Below are 18,473 nucleotides of genomic sequence, written 5' to 3' on the forward strand. Positions count from 1 at the left end.
GGTAATTTCACAAGGTTTGTGGCTGCAATATTACATTTCCTCTTCTGCCAAGGACCAGAATGAGTGATTTGTTAGATAAGAACACTCCCTTCAAAACCATAAGACATTTGTGGTGGTTAATCGGTGTGTTTGAAAACTTGCATGGTTTTTAGCTGTTGCATGCATCAAAAATGTGATTGTAATGAAACTGTTTGATTAAAGCTACTTTCCCAAGTAGGATGAAAGAGTTGCCAGCTATTTCCCTCACCAAAGTCCTGGAGGGCTCCATTGCTCCACTCTGTTCCATCTAGAAGCCAGGGCTGTGTGGCCATACGCACCAATAGGATGCCTCCAGCATTGAGATTGCAGTTTCTCTTTGGTCCTCCCACTCAAGCACATACCAGCTGCCATTTTAGTGGTGAGCAATATCTCCCATGGCTGACTGGAACTGCAGCTTTATGATCTGCGTAAACTTGTAAGTAATATTTGAAAACAGATTATTAAAGCCTAATTACATGATAACTAAATTCAAAAGTATTAATTCATTCTCCAAAATGGCTTCCTCCGCTGTATGTAGTAGAGAGGAGATTTGAAGTTTTATTACGTTGAAATTCAACTAAGAGATTTGGAAGATTCTTTGCTTAAAATTATTACCCACTTAGGGACACTATTTCCTTTGGAGATCATGGCTGATTTAACTTTACTGTGTATCCGGCCCTTGGCAATCTGGCACGCAATTTGGCTGCACATAGCTGTAGTGTGATCACCAAATTCATGGCACAGTAGCAGTTGGTGTGAACCAACATTCGTGTACTGTATGAACTCTGCTTGCATGCATTTATACTGTCTGCTATGTCCAGGCCATAGCTCCGCTCCTATCTGTAACAGTCATTTTGTGGTCCCTCTCCTTGGGCCACTACTATTAACTTAGTGACTTTTTACTGAAAGGCCAGAAATGTTAGTTCCCTACGAATACAAAGAGACATTTATACTGTGTGTGTGTGTTTGGTGAAGCTGGCAGCTGTGTCTAACACTATACGCCTCATATCCATAGCATTGTATACTTCTTGAAAATGAGCATAGTTGAGACATTCACATTTTAAACCTAAGATTCTAGTAAAGTAAAATGAAAATGATCCTGGTTTATAAATTGGATGTATTTTTCATTTTAAACATCTCCAGAATAAAAGTGGCTGTTGATGGTTCTATAGATATTTATGTATTTTCATTTCTGAGCATTGGAAATGCAGAAAAGCATTTATCGATCACACTTCATTGCAGCCTAAACTTACAACCACTGCAAACTAGGTAATATATTTTTAACCATGACCCTTATGAAGAGAGGAGGGGACACATATTCTTTGAGTGAAAGCCTGATCACTGTTTGTGAAATTAAAGCTGCTGAGCCCAAATGAAAATGCTGACTTTAAGGTGTGTTAGGTGTTTTCACTCTTAGTCAATTGGAAAGACAATTAAGACATAAAAAACCCCACTGGCTCTTCATTTGCAGAACAGTGTAGTCTGTGCCGGCTAATTGGTTATGGCTGTTGACTAAGCTGGAACTTGAGTGGATTGCAAAATGGGGATTTCCAGACTCTTCAGCTATTAGGTGATATACTACAGAAAAGTGATTTTATAATTCTCCTCATTTCCACAAAACACTGTGTTTATGCAGACTATAGCTATTCTTCTGCTAGAGGTAACTTCTTAATTATTTTCAATTTCTCCAGTTATTTATATACTTTGGAAGCTGAGGGAAAATTATTTATTGAAATGTATCTTTTCATGAATTTGCAACATTCCATTTTTATTTATTTTTTTAATTTAAAAAATAAAATTGGTCCCAACTGTGGAATGACTGCAGACTAATATCTAGAAAGGTCTAAGAAAATGCCTAATATAACCAGTGGTGCCGAAGGAGGGGGGGGGGACTAGTACAATATGTTCTGGCCTCCCTTGAGGTGGCAATGGTTGGGAGAACCGATTTGAATCTGACTGAGCAGGGAAAAGTGTTTGCACAGACTTCTGGCTTTTCATTGGTCTACACGGCCACCCGAGGCTGAACGCACAGCACAGGCTAATCCAACAGCCGCTCGCTGCCTCGGAGCGGATGTTATGTGCATTTACCGGCTTAGCTGCCACATTGGGGCTCTCTGAGGTCCTGGCTATAATGGAAGTAAAAATTCATTCATTAATAATATGGAAAAGTGTGTGTATATATGTAATTACAAAACAGCTTTTATTTTATACAGGTTTATGGAGTTTTGTTAAATGATTACATTCTTGTTTTCTGTTTATATTGTTACATACTGGACATGTTACTTTCTTATTTGAAATAAGACTAATATGGAAAAGTTGTTTGAAGATCCAGTACACCGGATTTTATCTCAACTAGGTTAAGATACAGGTTCAGTAAAACAGTAAAAGATTGAATGCACAGTGGCATAGTGGTTAGCACTTCTGCCTCACAGCACTGGGGTCATGAGTTCGATTCCCAAACATGGCCTTATCTGTGTGGAGTTTGTATGTTCTCCCTGTATTTGCGTGGGTTTCCTCTGGGTGCTTTGCTTTCCTCCCACACTCCAAAAACATACGTTAGATTAATTGGCTGCTAAAAAATTGACCATAGTCTGTCTGTCTGTGTGTGTGTATGTGTGTGTATGTTAGGGAATTTAGACTGTAAGCTCCAATGGGGCAGGGACTGATGTGAGTGAGTTCTCTGTACAGCGCTACGGAATTAGTGGCGCTATATAAATAAATGGTGATGAATGCACAGCATTATCCTTTGGTTTATTGGCTTTAAAAATAGTGCAGTGTAACATGCCCTTTCTCACATGTGAAACCCCAAAAATGCCATCTGATATCTCACGCGATGAGTAAAACCGTAATAAGTTTCTATTCCAAATACTTCTGACCATCCAGGTGCATTATGGAGTCTGAAATGTAGAGAAATTTGCATGCGGAGTTAATGTCTTAGGCTTATTCTGTCCTTTTGCATCTTTACTGTAATGTACTGACATATGGGTGCAGGGCACAATGCATCCACTATTCTTTCATTGAATCCTTGCCTTATATGCTATAGTACAGTCATATCTTAACCTAAGTACAGCACAGTTCACCACACTGTTCTTTCTAAACATTTTTTTCCTTTGCTAGCAATACTATAATAGGGATCAAATAGATGAACAGCTGACCCACCATGATTATACTAGTGTGTGTATATATATTAGAAAAAAGTACTTAAATTATAAACCAATTCACTGATGGCTTTTGCAAAGTGATCTATAAACTGAAATCTCCTTTGAAAGCCCACACCTCCCAAAAGGGTTCATTTGTGTAACTTAAGTTTCACAAGCTGTGCCAGGAATCCGTCATTGTTGTTCACATTAATTATACCAGGTCATCATTTTTGCAAATGTAATTTTCGTATTGTGTGTAGAGATCTGAAACAAGCTTATATAGTTGCCACCAGCCGGACAGATACGTTATAACGTGTGCTGCCCAGATGGCCCTTTCGTGCCACACAACTTCCACCACAACATATTAACTCAATCTCCCATTCTTTGCATTTTCAAAGCTCATCTTGAATGAGAAGTAAAGGAATAGTCTTTTTTGATATTTGTTTTGTTGTCTTTATAATTAAATATAATTGAACTGAATGGTGTAGTTTGCAAATGGAGCGCTCTCATTGTAACCGTAAGTCGGAGTTAGTTTTCCTAGGAACCGTAGTAGGGAATGCATCTAGGAACTGATCTCTCTTCGCTGCAGCATCATTGGCCGACATCCGGGTGCTTGAATTCTGCAGTGTGTTTTTTTTGTTTTTTTTTAACTGAAATAAAGTTTATTGAATTTTCTAAGATAATTGCAAAGGATACAAAAAAAAAAAAAGGAAATAGGGAAAGGGTAGGACATAAAGGGGAAAGGGGTACATAGTGGGGACGAAACACAACAATATGTCATAAAACACCAGCAATCTAGACATGTATCACTTTGTAGTATTTAAATATAATTATAGTCAGTTGACAAGTAAAACTAAAGATTGGCACTCTAAACATAAGTCACTTTAACTTTACAATACGGAGACTAGTCCATTCCATCCTTGTACCTAGGCCCAAAAGCAAATATTTCTTAAATCAAGGCAGGAGACACTGAGTCGGAGATTTCCAGCCTATGGGGGGACTGGGACTGCAGTGTGTTTTTACTGAGGAATATAAACCTGCTGACATAAGGTGGTGGGGTGGGTATGTACTCATAAGTATGTACTATACCAACCCTGCAACAGAAAAGGCTATTGATTTTCCACAAACTGTATTAGAGGGTGTATCTTGCTAAAAATGCAAGCTAGGTTAGACCCCATCTATTACATCGAATTTAAAGAAATGGTACTATAGACATATTTTTTTATTTTGAATTTTTATTTTTTCTTTATATATGAGCACTTGTAATTAAATGTTAGTTTGACGGAGCTGCTCCTTCCCCTTAGTGCATCCCTGGTAACTGTGAAAGGGTCATGGCTTATTCAGTTGGTTATTATTTATGAAGGGACAATTTATTACTCAGTTCTGTACATTGAGGGTATCATGATACAACCAAGTAACACACATTGACCTAAACAGAAGGTAAGCACAATCTCTACATAATGTACATAAGGTAGATTAATAATAATAATTGTAGCTGTTGGTGAGGATTCATGTGCAGGGCTGCTAACCTGGTAAATGTCTGCTAGACTGGGATTTGTTTTAACCCTTCCAGTACTCGCATTGTGCTCATTATTACTCAGTATATCAGAGTGGAACATGCGTCGTATAAGACACTATTATACAAGGTGGAAGTAGTGGCTTTGGATGCATGCTGTAAAATGTATAATGCAATATAATCAATCAAACAATTAATATAGTAAAGTATCTTGATATGCAGCCATGTATGGAAGATTACAATAGACAATTACTGCACACAGCCCTCTAGAAATGACAAATAATATTTCAGACTCTCTTCGGACCCAAGTAAACATATTTTACCCTTGGCTGCCAGCCATTGATACTCTTGGCAGTTTCTTTAAATGTTCTTACAGATCAGCTTCCACTTTGAGAACAAGAAAACCTTCTCTCCTACCCATGAATATATATATATATATATATATATATATATATATATATATATATATATATATATATATATATATATTATATGGACTGCGCATAACAAATCTAAGCTAATTGCACCACCATGAGCGTGAGTTGTGGAGAACGTGCTCTGCATTGTGCAACAATCGCTCTGTCCGGTCACACAGTAGTTTAAGTATATAGCACTTGGTAGGCCGTGTTTCTTCATTACTACTTTTTAGTTATGACCTGCTCAGTGATTTTTATAAAAATACATACATACATACATACATACATTTGACTACGTGGAAGCATAGTAACACATAGTAACATAGTTGATGAGGTTGAAAAAAGACACCAGTCCATCAAGTTCAACCTATTTTGGATCTCCTGCGATCCTGCACTTATATTTGAAATTAATCCAGAGTAGGCAACCGCCCATCTGTTTCAATTTTGAAAATCCCCCCAGACTCAATATTGCAATCCAATTTTTACCCTATATCCACTACTATCCTTTATTTTAAATTAACGGTCGTATCCCTGGATACACCTTTCCGCTAAAAATTTGTCTAACCCTTTCTTAAACATATCTATTGAATCTGCCATCACAACCTTCCCTGGCAATGTTTGTTTGTATTTTAGCTATAGTTGCTTGTATTTCTTTGATCTGTTGTTTTGCAACATGTAAATTAAACAACCCGTAATCAGAATAATGGATAAAATGAGTAGTAACAGACAGAAGACATAAGATGTGATGAATCTCTAGTCAGTGCTGCCTGTATCTGTTACTAACAGATAAAACTGTTTATCACCATCCCCTGATCTGTGGCTTCCTTGTCCCCCATATTGGTTTCACACCCCATCTACTACCTCTAACACCAGCTTACATCTACACTGCCCACAGACAGGAACTGTGACAAGTGCTGGGTTGCAGTTTGACAGGATAAATAGACTCTCAGCAAACGGAAGCACTGGAGGAAAGCTTGTGTGACCATTTAAGTCTAGGAGCTTCACCTAAATGGTTAGTTCTGGGGAAAAACTTGCCAAACCTTTTACATAACATGACACCAAGAGACACGGGTTCGTACACAGACTATCAGGAAATTAATGAGTCTGTATTTTTACAGTATACGGTAATGTGGGACATGCTGTAGTGTACAGATTTCTGTTTTGTAAAAAAAATATGATAATAGAAGGGAATTTATTACAATGTCTTCATCTATTGTCAATTGAAATCCCTTGCCCCTGCATAAAATATTTCTGCCAATAATTGTGTAAGTCCCTCCCCCTTCTGCTTTTCCTAGTCTTGCTTTCTAAAGACTTTTAAAATATGATGTTGTGATCTACTGCATTTGTTGTTTTCCTGTATTTGGTCTTTTTATTTCAAATGTGCTAACGCGGAAAGCAAATTGACATTATACATCGGGGATAACCTGAATTATGTTTTGTTTTTTGTTTTTTTTGTTTTTTTTTTGAGAATGTTGTATTTTAATTGACATATTTTAGGTTACATCAACTAAGGCATGATTGTAATCTTTTTAGTAGTACATATTTGTAAATGGCTCCATTACATATTTTAACCTGACAGCCTTTGTTTTACAGATACCCAATGATGTGACCAAAGGTTGAGTCATCATATGAGCCTCTCTGGACTTTTAACTCTGCATTAAGACCATTAAAGTACAACACGGCAATTCAAAATGTCTGGATCTACCCAGCCAGCCACTCAAAGCAGGAGAGCTGCAGAAGCCCGTTACACTCCCCATGCCATACCTTACCCAATACAGTTACCCCGCGCGCACACGGTAAGAAACGGGATATCTTAGAAACATAACTCTGAATGTACTTAAGCATTAATGTAAACGCAACTTTGGATCCTCCGTTTTAGTGCCTTCAAACTTCTGAGCTAGTAAAGAAGTTGACGCTACTTAACCCAAATTGGGTTTGTTCACTGCTACTAGAAACACCATGTGGTTGATTTTAGAGTTATTAGCAAATCCAGCTACTGGGTGCAAAAGATGTACCTGTAGTGCATGCAGCACTTGTCCGTAGCAAATTTGCACCAAACTCAAAATCCGCCCCTATATTAATTTTTTATTTTGTTTTCAGCAAACGACTGTGGGAGCCTGACAGATATGGATAGCTATTTATTAATGTGTAGTTGTTGCCTACACATAGTGGGCTGAGATTAATGGAAATGCGGCCAATCCATTCACCCTCTGACCTCACTTTGTGCCTCATTTCTCAGTGATGCCACTGGTTCCTAATCACAGGCATCCTTTAGGTGATAGGTGACCTTTACACTTTAAGCAGCTCATCTATTTCAAAGGCTGCAGTGAGCAGGGCACCTTGATGATATGATATATGCTGTATTGGGTCCAGGAGTAATGCCATGAGATCTCTCTAGCAGGGAATATAGCATCAGCGATTAGAAATGGACGTCGCTGCTTTGTGCAGACTCAATATACATCTGCATTTTATCTGCCCAAATCCATTTTAAGATTGGAGGCCCTACAAGTTCATTTCGGTTTCTTTTGTCAGTTTCAGAAAACAGTTATTTGATGTTTGCTCAAGATAAAGTGTTTCCTATGCCAGAAGAGAAGGATAAATCTTCAAAGTGTCTCTTTGTCTTTGTGTCATAACTGATCTTCCCTTAAAGAGATACAGTTAAATGTCTAATATAGACAGCGGCCGGTTGGTGGCACCTAAAACCCCAGATGTGGTGCAGCATCTGGTGCAAACAGGAACTATTACCAAGGTCAAACATAGTAAAACTAAAAGAACCCCGACTGCAACACAACAATGTTAGAAATCATGAAATGTGTTTTACTCTGCAGCAGAAAAGTGTGGACCAGAGGATAAAGTGCTTCCATGTTGTCCGGCTTTTTGTTACTTGTATTTGTGGATTTATGTCTCTTCCCAAACAGATGTGGCAGAGTTTGCGAATCCGTTCATTTGCTGGGGTGCTCGTCCAGCATTAGTGATGAGCAAATGCAGAAAGGCGCACACTTTTTAAGAAAGCATTGTATTGTATTATATTAGACAGTCCAATATCAATCTGGTCTTCGATTGTGTTTTTCTGCAGGTTCGTGTTTTTTTTTTTTTACTTTTATTGTATATTTATGTATTATAGTGAATAAACTATAGGAATGACTGAATGCTACTAGCAACTGTGAGAGTCCGTCTCTAATGGTGCACCAGAAAAGAGAGAGCAATCACAGGGATCATTGATCCTTATGACAAATGTTTCTCCTGTTTTAGACCTAAAGAAGAATATATTTACCACATATAGAGCATTCACTGAACAACCAAATCTTGTAGCCATACACAGGGAGGCCAGATTATGGAAGTGATGATCGGGCTAGTGCAGTCAGCTGACTTCATTTCCAGATGGTCCTAGGAAAATCTGTTTGACCTTGTTTACATTTTAATCATAATGGTTTGGTTTGTCACCGCAGTGTCATTTTGGGCCAACTTCAAATCATTTCGTTGTTGTTAAACAAGGCCCAATGTGCTGTTAAACTACATATGTCTATATCTGTATTTCTGAATCTGTTATGTATAGATGAAAATATCATTTTATGGAAAGTAAGGATAAAAATAGAATTACCCTGCTGGTTTCTGCAGAAGATTGAAAGCAAGATACATTTGTAACAAGCCCTAACAAGGAAAGAAGTCCGCTATAAATATAATGAAGGTTTTAGGTTAAACCTAGTATAAACTAAACAGAAATTTTTTATTTTGCATAAAACAACGTAAAAGCTGCATTGTGCAGATGTGTTCTTATTGTGTATTCTGTGGGCAGACACCTAATGACATATGGTTTTTGTACACAACCAGGTTTTCCTCACATGACTGTTTACAAGTATAATTGCAAAAAAAGGCCACTGATCTCTTTAGATAAAGCCTCACGGAGGGGAAATGTTGCCTTTACTCATTTGCATTTTTTGTATATTTGGGTTTCCTGTTTTTGGCCCGCAACAGACAGTTTAGTAGAGACCACATCTATGATCAGAACGATGGGAATTCATATCCCCCTCCTCCTCATTTTGTTACTCAAACAGAAAGTTTTTTTTCTCAGATGGTTGCTTCATTATGTACAGTTTGCAGGTAAATGATGAGAAACTCCAGATTCACTGTCTAGATCTCCTAAAGGAAACCGTTCAGTAACATTGTGAGTTTCTGAATAAAATAAGGGATTAATGTCTGAGAGAGACTTAATTTCCATAATATTCTGTCTTCTTGGTAAAGTGTATGGATAGTACTTTAAATTCATCACATGACCAGTAAAAAAAGAAAGATAAATAATCAAGTGCAAATGTTGTCTGTGCAGAAATACTTTATTTTTTTTATTTTACTGAACATATACAGAATAGCAAAGGGAAAAAAGTCAAAAATAGTTCTTCAGTTTTACTTTTTAAATGTTGATGTTTCGTATTTCTACATCCTACCATTTTGCCTTTCCTACATGATGAAAAACTTTGTAGTATTCATACTGGGAATCCCTAACATTAGACAGAACGATTAACAGAGTTGTGGTAGTGAAAACATTCTTTCTTATTGAACAAGGATCACACAGGTATAACTAGGTGCAGTCAATGCAGTTGGCAATTTCAGAGTTCAATGGGATAATTAACAGATTTGTCAGGATAAGCAGGATTGCTGGGAAGCTGGAGCAGGAAAGACCGATGTCCAGGAATAACAGATGAAGCAAGATAACAGGATTACCTAGTTTGACAGATGATGCAGGATACCAGGATTTCAGGCACAAATGGTGAAGTGCAGATTCAGGATAGCAGGATGACCAAGGCACAGGGCTAGCCTTAAGGCATGACTTACTGGATGATCCATTAGAGAATCGGGCAAAAGCAGGGTCAGGCAAACCTGGGGTCATAAGCCGGAGATTCACAATGTACCAGGGAGTAAGCAGGAGCAAGGACAAACAAAGCTAGGATCTGTTTAGCAAGATGAAGTGCAAAATGTAAGAAGAAAGTAGGGGTTAAATACCAGGGAGAAATCAGGATCCAAACAGGAGTTTCACAAAGAGACCACCAGCAGTAAGACAAAGACAAACTGGCACCAGTCTTTAGAAAAAGGCAGTGTAATAAAGGCCAGACACAGGTGACCATGATCCAGCTCAGATGATGAGGGCTTATCTACTTGCAAGCAAAGAGAAACTATCCAGGAACAACAGCAGCATCTCTGGTAGCACAGAGGTACTGCAGGCCTAAGTCCAAATGAAGGACATAGCCCTAACATCTTGCTGCTCTTCTTTCCTATGAATATTCCTAGCCTTCTGCCAGGTTGACTTGGTAACTATTCAGGGTTTTCAGTATTCTGATATTAAGTTATAAATAAACACATTGATCTGCCTCTCAACATTCCAAAAATCAAAATCAGAACATAAATAAGACCCTCCCTTGGTCTGCCCAGCACTATTGCATTATCACAAGGCCTTGTCTCTTGTAGTTTGGGACAGTCTCGCCGAAATAGGGAGTGTTGGGAGATATGCAGTGATGGCAATACCCCATCTCCTCTGACTTCTTGTCCCTACACAAACATGGAGCCACTCTCCAAACCTTTGTCACAGTTCTGAATATACTTTATTACCTGGGTCCTAAAACACATGAAAATTGAACCCCACAGTATGGGATTTTGAAAATATTTGAGTATAATAAATAATGAAATAAAGTAATTTTAACTATAGTGCAATTTTTTTTTCCCAGCATAAATTAAATATGGGATGAGTTGCCCAGTAATGAAATATATGGTCTAGCAATGACCTTAAGACACTTGCAGGGAACCCTGACTAGAATCCCATTGTGTCAATGCAACCTTGTTAAAACCACTGAGGAGCGTTTACTAACGGCAAAACTTATATTTCATCATGTGTCAGCAATAGTTGATACTTTAGAAGTATAGGTGCGAGTGGGAAGCAGAAAGTGATCCAAACATGGAATATTATATGTTAGAGTGAACATTACATACTGAAGCTCCTTCTGCATAATTCACACTATATTATCAGCTGCCACAAGGTTAGTGGAAAGCCTATTGTATTAATGATTTACTTTAAATCTCTAATCTTTTTGACAGCTGCTCTTACATATATATGAATTTACTGTAGAAACTGATTACAATTATGGGATCTATTATCTGGAATGCTTGGAACTATATCTGTACATGTAAATTTGTATTCAAATTAGGTTTTGCACAGAACAAATTAAACCTTGTTCAGATCATGTGACACTACTAACCGTAGTCTATTTTTTGACCAGTGTTTTAACGTTTGTTAGACTCTAAATTCTGAGGGACATATCCAATTAGCTGCAGAGTGCCTGGAACAGTTGTGAATGTAACATTGCAGATTTCTGTTCGGCCCTCCTTATTGAGGTAACATGTAGTATCTGCAAATGTGTACCCCAGCTAATTGAATATGCCCCTGAAAGTGACTTTTTTTGAGTGCTTGCACTGTTGGTTTTATTATTGTGTTCTTGTGGTATTGTGTTACAGTGGTAATCTTTCGCTGAAACTGCAGTGTCAAATACAAGAAAAAAAACAACAAAAAACAAATTCTGGCGTGGGATGAAGTGATCAGTCCGGAGAAGAGGCCATGGACTGGGAGAGGGCCTTGTAGGTGATGAGGAGTTTGAAGAGGATTCTGTAGGAGAAAGAGGTGCAGGGAAAGGAAGAGAGGGGTGGCAAAGGAAGAGCAGCGTGAAGGTAATGTCTCTCAGCCGCATTGAGAATAGAGCGAAGGGGGGCATGATGTGAGGGAGGCCGGCGAGGAGAAGGTTACAATAACTGAGATGGGAAATTATGAGAGCGTGGATAATAGTTTTGGCAGCGTCCAGAGAAAGGAAGGGTCGGATGCGGGCAATATTCTGAACTTGGAAACAACAGGATTGGGAAAGAGATTGAATGTGGGGGGCAAAAGAGAGGGAGGAGTCAAGAGTGACACCCAGACAGCGGAGTTGGGGGACAGGAGAGATGGTGGTGGTGTTAACAGTGATGGAGAGATCAAGGTGGTTAGAATATTTAGAAGAAGGGATAGCAATGAGTTCAGTTTTAGCAATGTTGATTTTGAGAAAACATGAAGACATCCAGAAGGAGTAGGCGGAAAGGCAGTCACACGAGAGAGAAGGGGGACGGAAAGGTCAGGAGAAATTTTTTTAGCGTTGAATGACATTAGCGTAGAGGTGGTACTTAAGACCAAAGGAAGAGAGACGATTGCCCAGGGAGGTAGTGTGAAGTAATAAAAGAAGAGGGCCGAGAACAGAGACCTGAGGGACTCCAACGGAAAGGGTGGGTGGGGTGAGAGGTTGAGTCAGTAGTGGAAACCGAGAAGGAGCGTTTGGCAAGGTATGAGGTGAACCAAATGAGGACCGTGCCAGGGAGACCAAGAGAAAGAAGGGCCTGCACAAGGAGAGGATGGTCCATGGTGTCAAAGGCCGCAGAGAGGTCCAGGAGGGTGAGCAGGGAGTAGTGACCCCTGAGTTTAGCAGAGAGATCATTGGTTGCTTTGGCCAGGGAGGTTTCAGTGGAGTGGAGGGGGCGGAAGCCTGATTGGAGAGAGTCAAGGAGGGAATTGTCCGAGTGGTGACTGGTGAGGCGATTGCAGACAATCCGCTTGAGTAGTTTTGAGGCAAAGGGTAAAAGTGAAATGGGGCAGCAGTTAGCGAGTGAGGTGGGATCAAGATTATTTTTCTTTTTTAGGATGGAAGAGGTAAGTGCATGTTTAAAGGAGGAGGGGATGAAGCCAGTGGAAAGAGACAGGATGAAGAGGAGAGCTAAATAGGAGCAAACAGTGGGGGAGCGAGAGCGTAGAAGGTGAGGGGATAGGATCCAGGTGACCGGTAGACAGGGGAGAGGAAAGAATGAGGGAGTGGCGCAAAATAAGCACCAGGGTTGGTGGTTAAAGGAAGGTGGAGCAAAGAGGGTGGTAGGAGAGGGAAGGGAGGAGGAGATGTTAAATCTGATGGCTTCAGTTTTGGAGGAGAAAAGGAGACAAAGTCAGTAGCAGAGAAGGAGAGTGGGAGAGGAGAGAGGTGAATGTGGCAAAGAGGCGGTGGGGATTGGAGGATTCAGGAGAAATGAGGCACTTAAAAAAGGATTGTTTGGTGGTGGAGAGGCAGAGCAGTAGGAAGAGAGCATAAACTTTAAAGTGAAGGAAGTCAGCCTGAGGGCGAGATTTCCTCCAGAGGCGTTCAGCAGTGCGAGAGCATTTCTAAAGAAAGCGGATGAATTTGGAATGCCAGGGTTGGGGAATTAAGCGGTGGACCTAGGTGGCAGGGGTGACAGCATCCAGTGTGAGGGAGGGGGTTATAGAGAGGTCGCTTGATCAGGGCAGACTAGGGGAGTGTTGTATTCATTTGGAATTTGTGCCTGTCCATTACACCTACTCTGTCTTTTTACTTTTTTGCAAAATACATGTAAATATACCTGCCAACTCTCCCTATTTAGTGTGGGATGTCCTGATATTTTTATTTTATTTATTTTTTTGTTTATTTTTAGCTAGTGTATGTAAAACCCCAATGAGTATGTGACCTTTATATTACTTTTGGTCGAGCACTGGTATCCTTTGTTTGTCCAACTAGCCTGTTGAGTGCAGTAATCTCAAATGAGAAGCCTCACAGTTTTTCTGAAAGTATGTATGTGTATGTATATAATTACATTCTCTGTTTCAAAGTGTATGCAACCTAGCCTTGAAGTGTTTGGACAGTGTGTGTCTGCAGTATATTGCAATAGGCAGTTGCTGATCAGAAATAGTTTAACATAAAGTCTACAAGGTGCCTTTTATCAAGGTTAGAAAGAAATTATATTGAATGGCCAAGTTCCCTCTTGGTGCTCTTTGAGTAATATATTGATTATTCATTCTTTCTAATGAAAGTTTTCACAAGGTATTGATCAGTCTGACTCCTAGGAGTTTTGTGTGCATATATAATAATGAGCTGTGAATGTCACTCTGTATTCTATGTAACGTACGCATGGTACAGACTTTGCGATTAATGCTAGGGTACAGTTTGCTTCCCGTGTTCTGATAAATGATTGCTATTATTTATTTTTAAATCCCTTGTGACAGGGCTGTGCTTATCCGGGGACGTGGGAATTATTCCTAACCGATATATTCAGGCCACACAATGCATTACAACCACAAATCATCCTTGCACTGCAGGGGCAAGACTGCAGTAGCAGAGCCAATCCATTTGTAGTGATTAATGGAGTCATCCATAGATCTTTGGCTGCTGGGTGTAGCTGTGATGCATCAACAATGTATTTATGGCTAAGAACATGTTTGGCTGTAAGTGGGCTGAAACAGTAATCCCACAATGCAAACTAGAGATTTTCTTTTTTTAGTGGGGGGGGGAAGAGGGTTAGGATTCTACAGAAGTCTATCGAAAATCATGTTTGAAAAATGTAAGCTCCATCCTAACATCAGGCTGGTGGGACTGCTCTCCTAAGGCGAGAATGAAACTGAAAATGTAATGAATTATCCAAGGATGTGCGGATAGTGACCGCATCATCCATTAAATCTGTAGCTTTGAGTCTCTCTATGGACAGTGAGTAATCTACACTGGCGGTCAGATCAGCTTTATGTATGTACCAGTGTAGGTATGTAAGCAGTGAGCTTATGATCTAAATGCCGGGAAGGATGTAGGGATTTACATAAAGTGCTGTGCAGGGTGATGGCGCGTAGAAAGTCTTCAGAAAAGAAGAAATCTGTGGCTATGACCTGCGGCTTTTAATGCATCAGCAAAGAGCTGTGGTGTTTTGATACAGCCAGTGTGTAAGACAGTGTGATTATGCTATCTCAATGAGTCTAGCACTCAAGGGTTATTCTGGGTCACTGGATTCAGGACGGGAAGAAAGAAGAATGGCCTTGCTTAACTAGCTTTTTACAATAAGATTTAAAGAATGGTATGTGCTTGTAATTAGCACCTGAGCAATTATTGTGCAAAGGTTACATTTAATCGATTTCATGCCACGCTGGAGGTAATGTATGGTTATAGCCACAATTATTCATGTATTTGTGTGTGCTGTGTCGCTAATGGTAATAACCTGGTAATAACCTGATTATGGCTTTATTACAGTGATGTATTTTACTACAAAGCAATAGGATTATTATAGCCTCCTGTTAACCTTTGCTGCCAAGAGAAAGTAAACTATAGGTACAGATTGAGATATAAAAGAGGCCTTCTAGAGCTGTCCTTTAACAGACCTTACAAGAAAAAGGGTTGCCAAAAAGCCATTAGGATACGTTTGGAGAAAAATTCCACAAAATAAATTCTGTCATTACGTGAAATGTGTGATTTCCCCTCACCCCCACAATTAATGAAAAATATGTATGTTTACATCAGAAAAAAATGCTTGGTATAGCTTATATTAATCCTAAGAGTGTGGAGTGCCATTTTGCTTCTCTCTATGTGGCTGTCACTCGCTCGTGCGGTCTGTCTCTTTCTCAATTTGATAGAACAGTAGATGTTTGATGTTGTACTTACGTGCCAGTGTGTGTGGACATATCTAGTGATCTGTTAGAAAATATTACACACATTTGAGAATGTTACTAGAATTTCTTTTATAATGGGAAACTTGCATTTTAGGCTTCACCTTTTTGTTATCCTTTCTAGGCTTGTCTGAACCTTTCAGCATTGTGTGTCTTCTTTGTTTCCTCCTCCCCACACTCGCACACTTTGAAGAGGGTCCCAAGTCAATATCTACATGGCATAACTGTGCTTTCATGGAGCTTACATTTCCCTTGAGGACACAAATGCAGACAGAGCGTGCTGCAGTCATAAAATACAGAAAACATTCGGGCTGCTAGCTGCACATCCAGAATCTATTAATAAAAGGAGAGAGAGGACAGGATGTAACTGTGCAACCTCCCCTGGCTGTCATTGGAATATGTCTTCATTTTAAGTTTAAGGGAGATGGAAAGTTCAGAAATGCCAACAACTAGGTGCTTAATTGCCCATTTGAACTTTAATTTACCAGTTGCAAGAGGTTTGTGACACTAAATATTGGGATTTTTGGGGAGGTTTTTTTTTTTTTAATTCTATCAACTCACTGTTCCATATATCTATCTATATAGATATGTATGTAAATAGAGAAGAGATTGGAGAAAGGTTTAAAACACAGCGCTGGGGATTCAATTAATCCAATCGATTATGACAAGAAGTTCATGGAAATATACATACAAATGAATTTTATTAAAATTACTAAATACACTATTTATCTATATATTAATAGCAAGTACGACTATTATGAGTGACTTATTTCTATGATGCCGTTAACTGAGCACGGCTCATCATATACCAAAATAAAGCTTTTGGTCTGTAGATTTGCAGTAAAATTGTAATCGGTTGCATTGTTTCAGGGTTATTTCGCAAAACGTCTGCTCGCCATATACAACAATGCATTAACATTGTCCTCTGGAAAATGTGACAGTTGACAGTTTCCAGAGCAGCCAGCAGGTGCACAAGGTGTATTGTGACACTTCATGAGCTCTCCTTGTGCACCTGCTGAGTGATCTGGAACATAGGACCTGCTGGGTGGTCTGAAAACTGACCATTATTTTCAGGAACATATATCAGTGCGGGGACCTCAATCACGGACTACTGTTATTTCATTGTTCAATTATCCTTTGTTTACAACAAACATGCCAAGAAGCTGCCCTCGATGTCCATGTGGTGGAAACCTTACAGATCGTACAAATTGCGCAGTTCAATAATCTTACAGTCAGGAATATTATAGTCGCCAACAACGAATAACAAAAACATCTGTCACGCTGCTTGCACTGAACATGATGATGTATTTGCCACAACATATGTGGTGTGTGTGTGTGTATCTAAAAATAAATAAATAACTAAAAAAAAAAGTGTATGTGTATATATGTATATATATATATATATATATATATATATATATATATATATATATATATATATATATATATATATATATATATTTATGTTAAATTAAACTGAAATGTAATGCCTAAATTACGTTAAGGTGGTTACTGCCGGGTTTACCTAGTTTTAAATTATAAGCATTGTGTAATCTATTTTATTTTCGTAATTTATTTTTTTGTAGTGTCATATCGATTGGGTTAATTGAATTCTCAGTGCTGTGTTTTTTAAATCTTTTTCCAGTAAGTTTGTCTAAGGAGAACACAGAATCTTACACAGCAGCAGAGGACCAATTAATTTTCAATCCTTTACGTATTTTTTTCTCTTTATTATACTCCAATGCCAGGAAACATTATTAACATTATTATTATTATTATTATTATTATTAGTTCCAAAGCAGTGCCGGTATGAGACGGTATGTCATACTGGCACACTTCTAAACTGGCACTGTTCTCTGCAACCTGGGAACTGTTTCTGGTTCTGCCCTGACAATTTACCGCAAGATGCTTGGGGAGGGGGGGGGGGGTTGGATTGCGGTGATTGAAAGAGAGACAGAGGAGAGGAAGGTGCGGGAGGATATGTGAGAGGGATAGAGGAGAAGATGGTGCGGGGAATGCGTGAGAGGGATAGAGGAGAAGATGGTGCGGGGAATGCGTGAGAGGGATAGAGGAGAAGATGGTGCGGGGAATGCGTGAGAGGGATAGAGGAGAAGATAGTGCGGGGGATGCGTGAGAGGGATAGAGGAGAAGATAGTGCGGGGGATGCGTGAGAGGGATAGAGGAGAAGATAGTGCGGGGGATGCGTGAGAGGGATAGAGGAGAAGATAGTGCGGGGGATGCGTGAGAGGGATAGAGGAGAAGATAGTGCGGGGGATGCGTGAGAGGGATAGAGGAGAAGATAGTGCGGGGGATGCGTGAGAGGGATAGAGGAGAAGATAGTGCGGGGGATGCGTGAGAGGGATAGAGGAGAAGATAGTGCGGGGGATGCGTGAGAGGGATAGAGGAGAAGATAGTGCGGGGGATGCGTGAGAGGGATAGAGGAGAAGATAGTGCGGGGGATGCGTGAGAGGGATAGAGGAGAAGATCTCTCATCCACCCTCGTTGCATCCTCCCATTCCCAGTTGCAGGATTTTTTTCGGGCTGCAACCCCTCGCACAATGGGACTCTCCTGGTCTATAGGTTTCAGGCGTTCTCTGAGGACCCACCGCTTCTGACAAGCTTGTAGTGTTCCTTGGCCACCCTCTTGGCCTCACTACATAACCCTATTACCACCTGTTACACAATTTCACACAAGACAACTACCCCCTGACCAACATTGTTGTGTGGATCATTTAGCTTAAGAGTCACTTTTACCTCTGCAGTCTGGCTGGGCCAAAATGCAAAATGTAGACTTAACCTCATGTATCAATCTCCCATTGTCCCATAGATTGTAAGCTTGCGAGCAGGGCCTTCTCACCTCTTTGTCTGTTTTACCCAGTTTGTTTATTAGT

General features: G+C 39.7%; 1 protein-coding gene across 16 annotated transcripts in view; it reads left to right on the forward strand.

The window, feature by feature from the left end:
* Positions 1-18,473, forward strand: part of NCOR2 (nuclear receptor corepressor 2) — a 285,729-nt gene that overhangs the window by 56,213 nt on the left and 211,043 nt on the right. For all 16 annotated transcript variants that reach the window (XM_075177047.1, XM_075177100.1, XM_075177115.1 and 13 more), the window contains exon 2: positions 6,684-6,886. In XM_075177047.1, the coding sequence (XP_075033148.1) occupies positions 6,782-6,886 (105 nt within the window). In that variant the 5' untranslated portion in view covers positions 6,684-6,781. The remainder of the gene's footprint in view (positions 1-6,683; positions 6,887-18,473) is intronic.

This window comes from Mixophyes fleayi, chromosome 1 (genome assembly GCF_038048845.1).
Source record: "Mixophyes fleayi isolate aMixFle1 chromosome 1, aMixFle1.hap1, whole genome shotgun sequence".
NCBI classification, from domain to species: Eukaryota; Metazoa; Chordata; class Amphibia; order Anura; family Limnodynastidae; genus Mixophyes; species Mixophyes fleayi.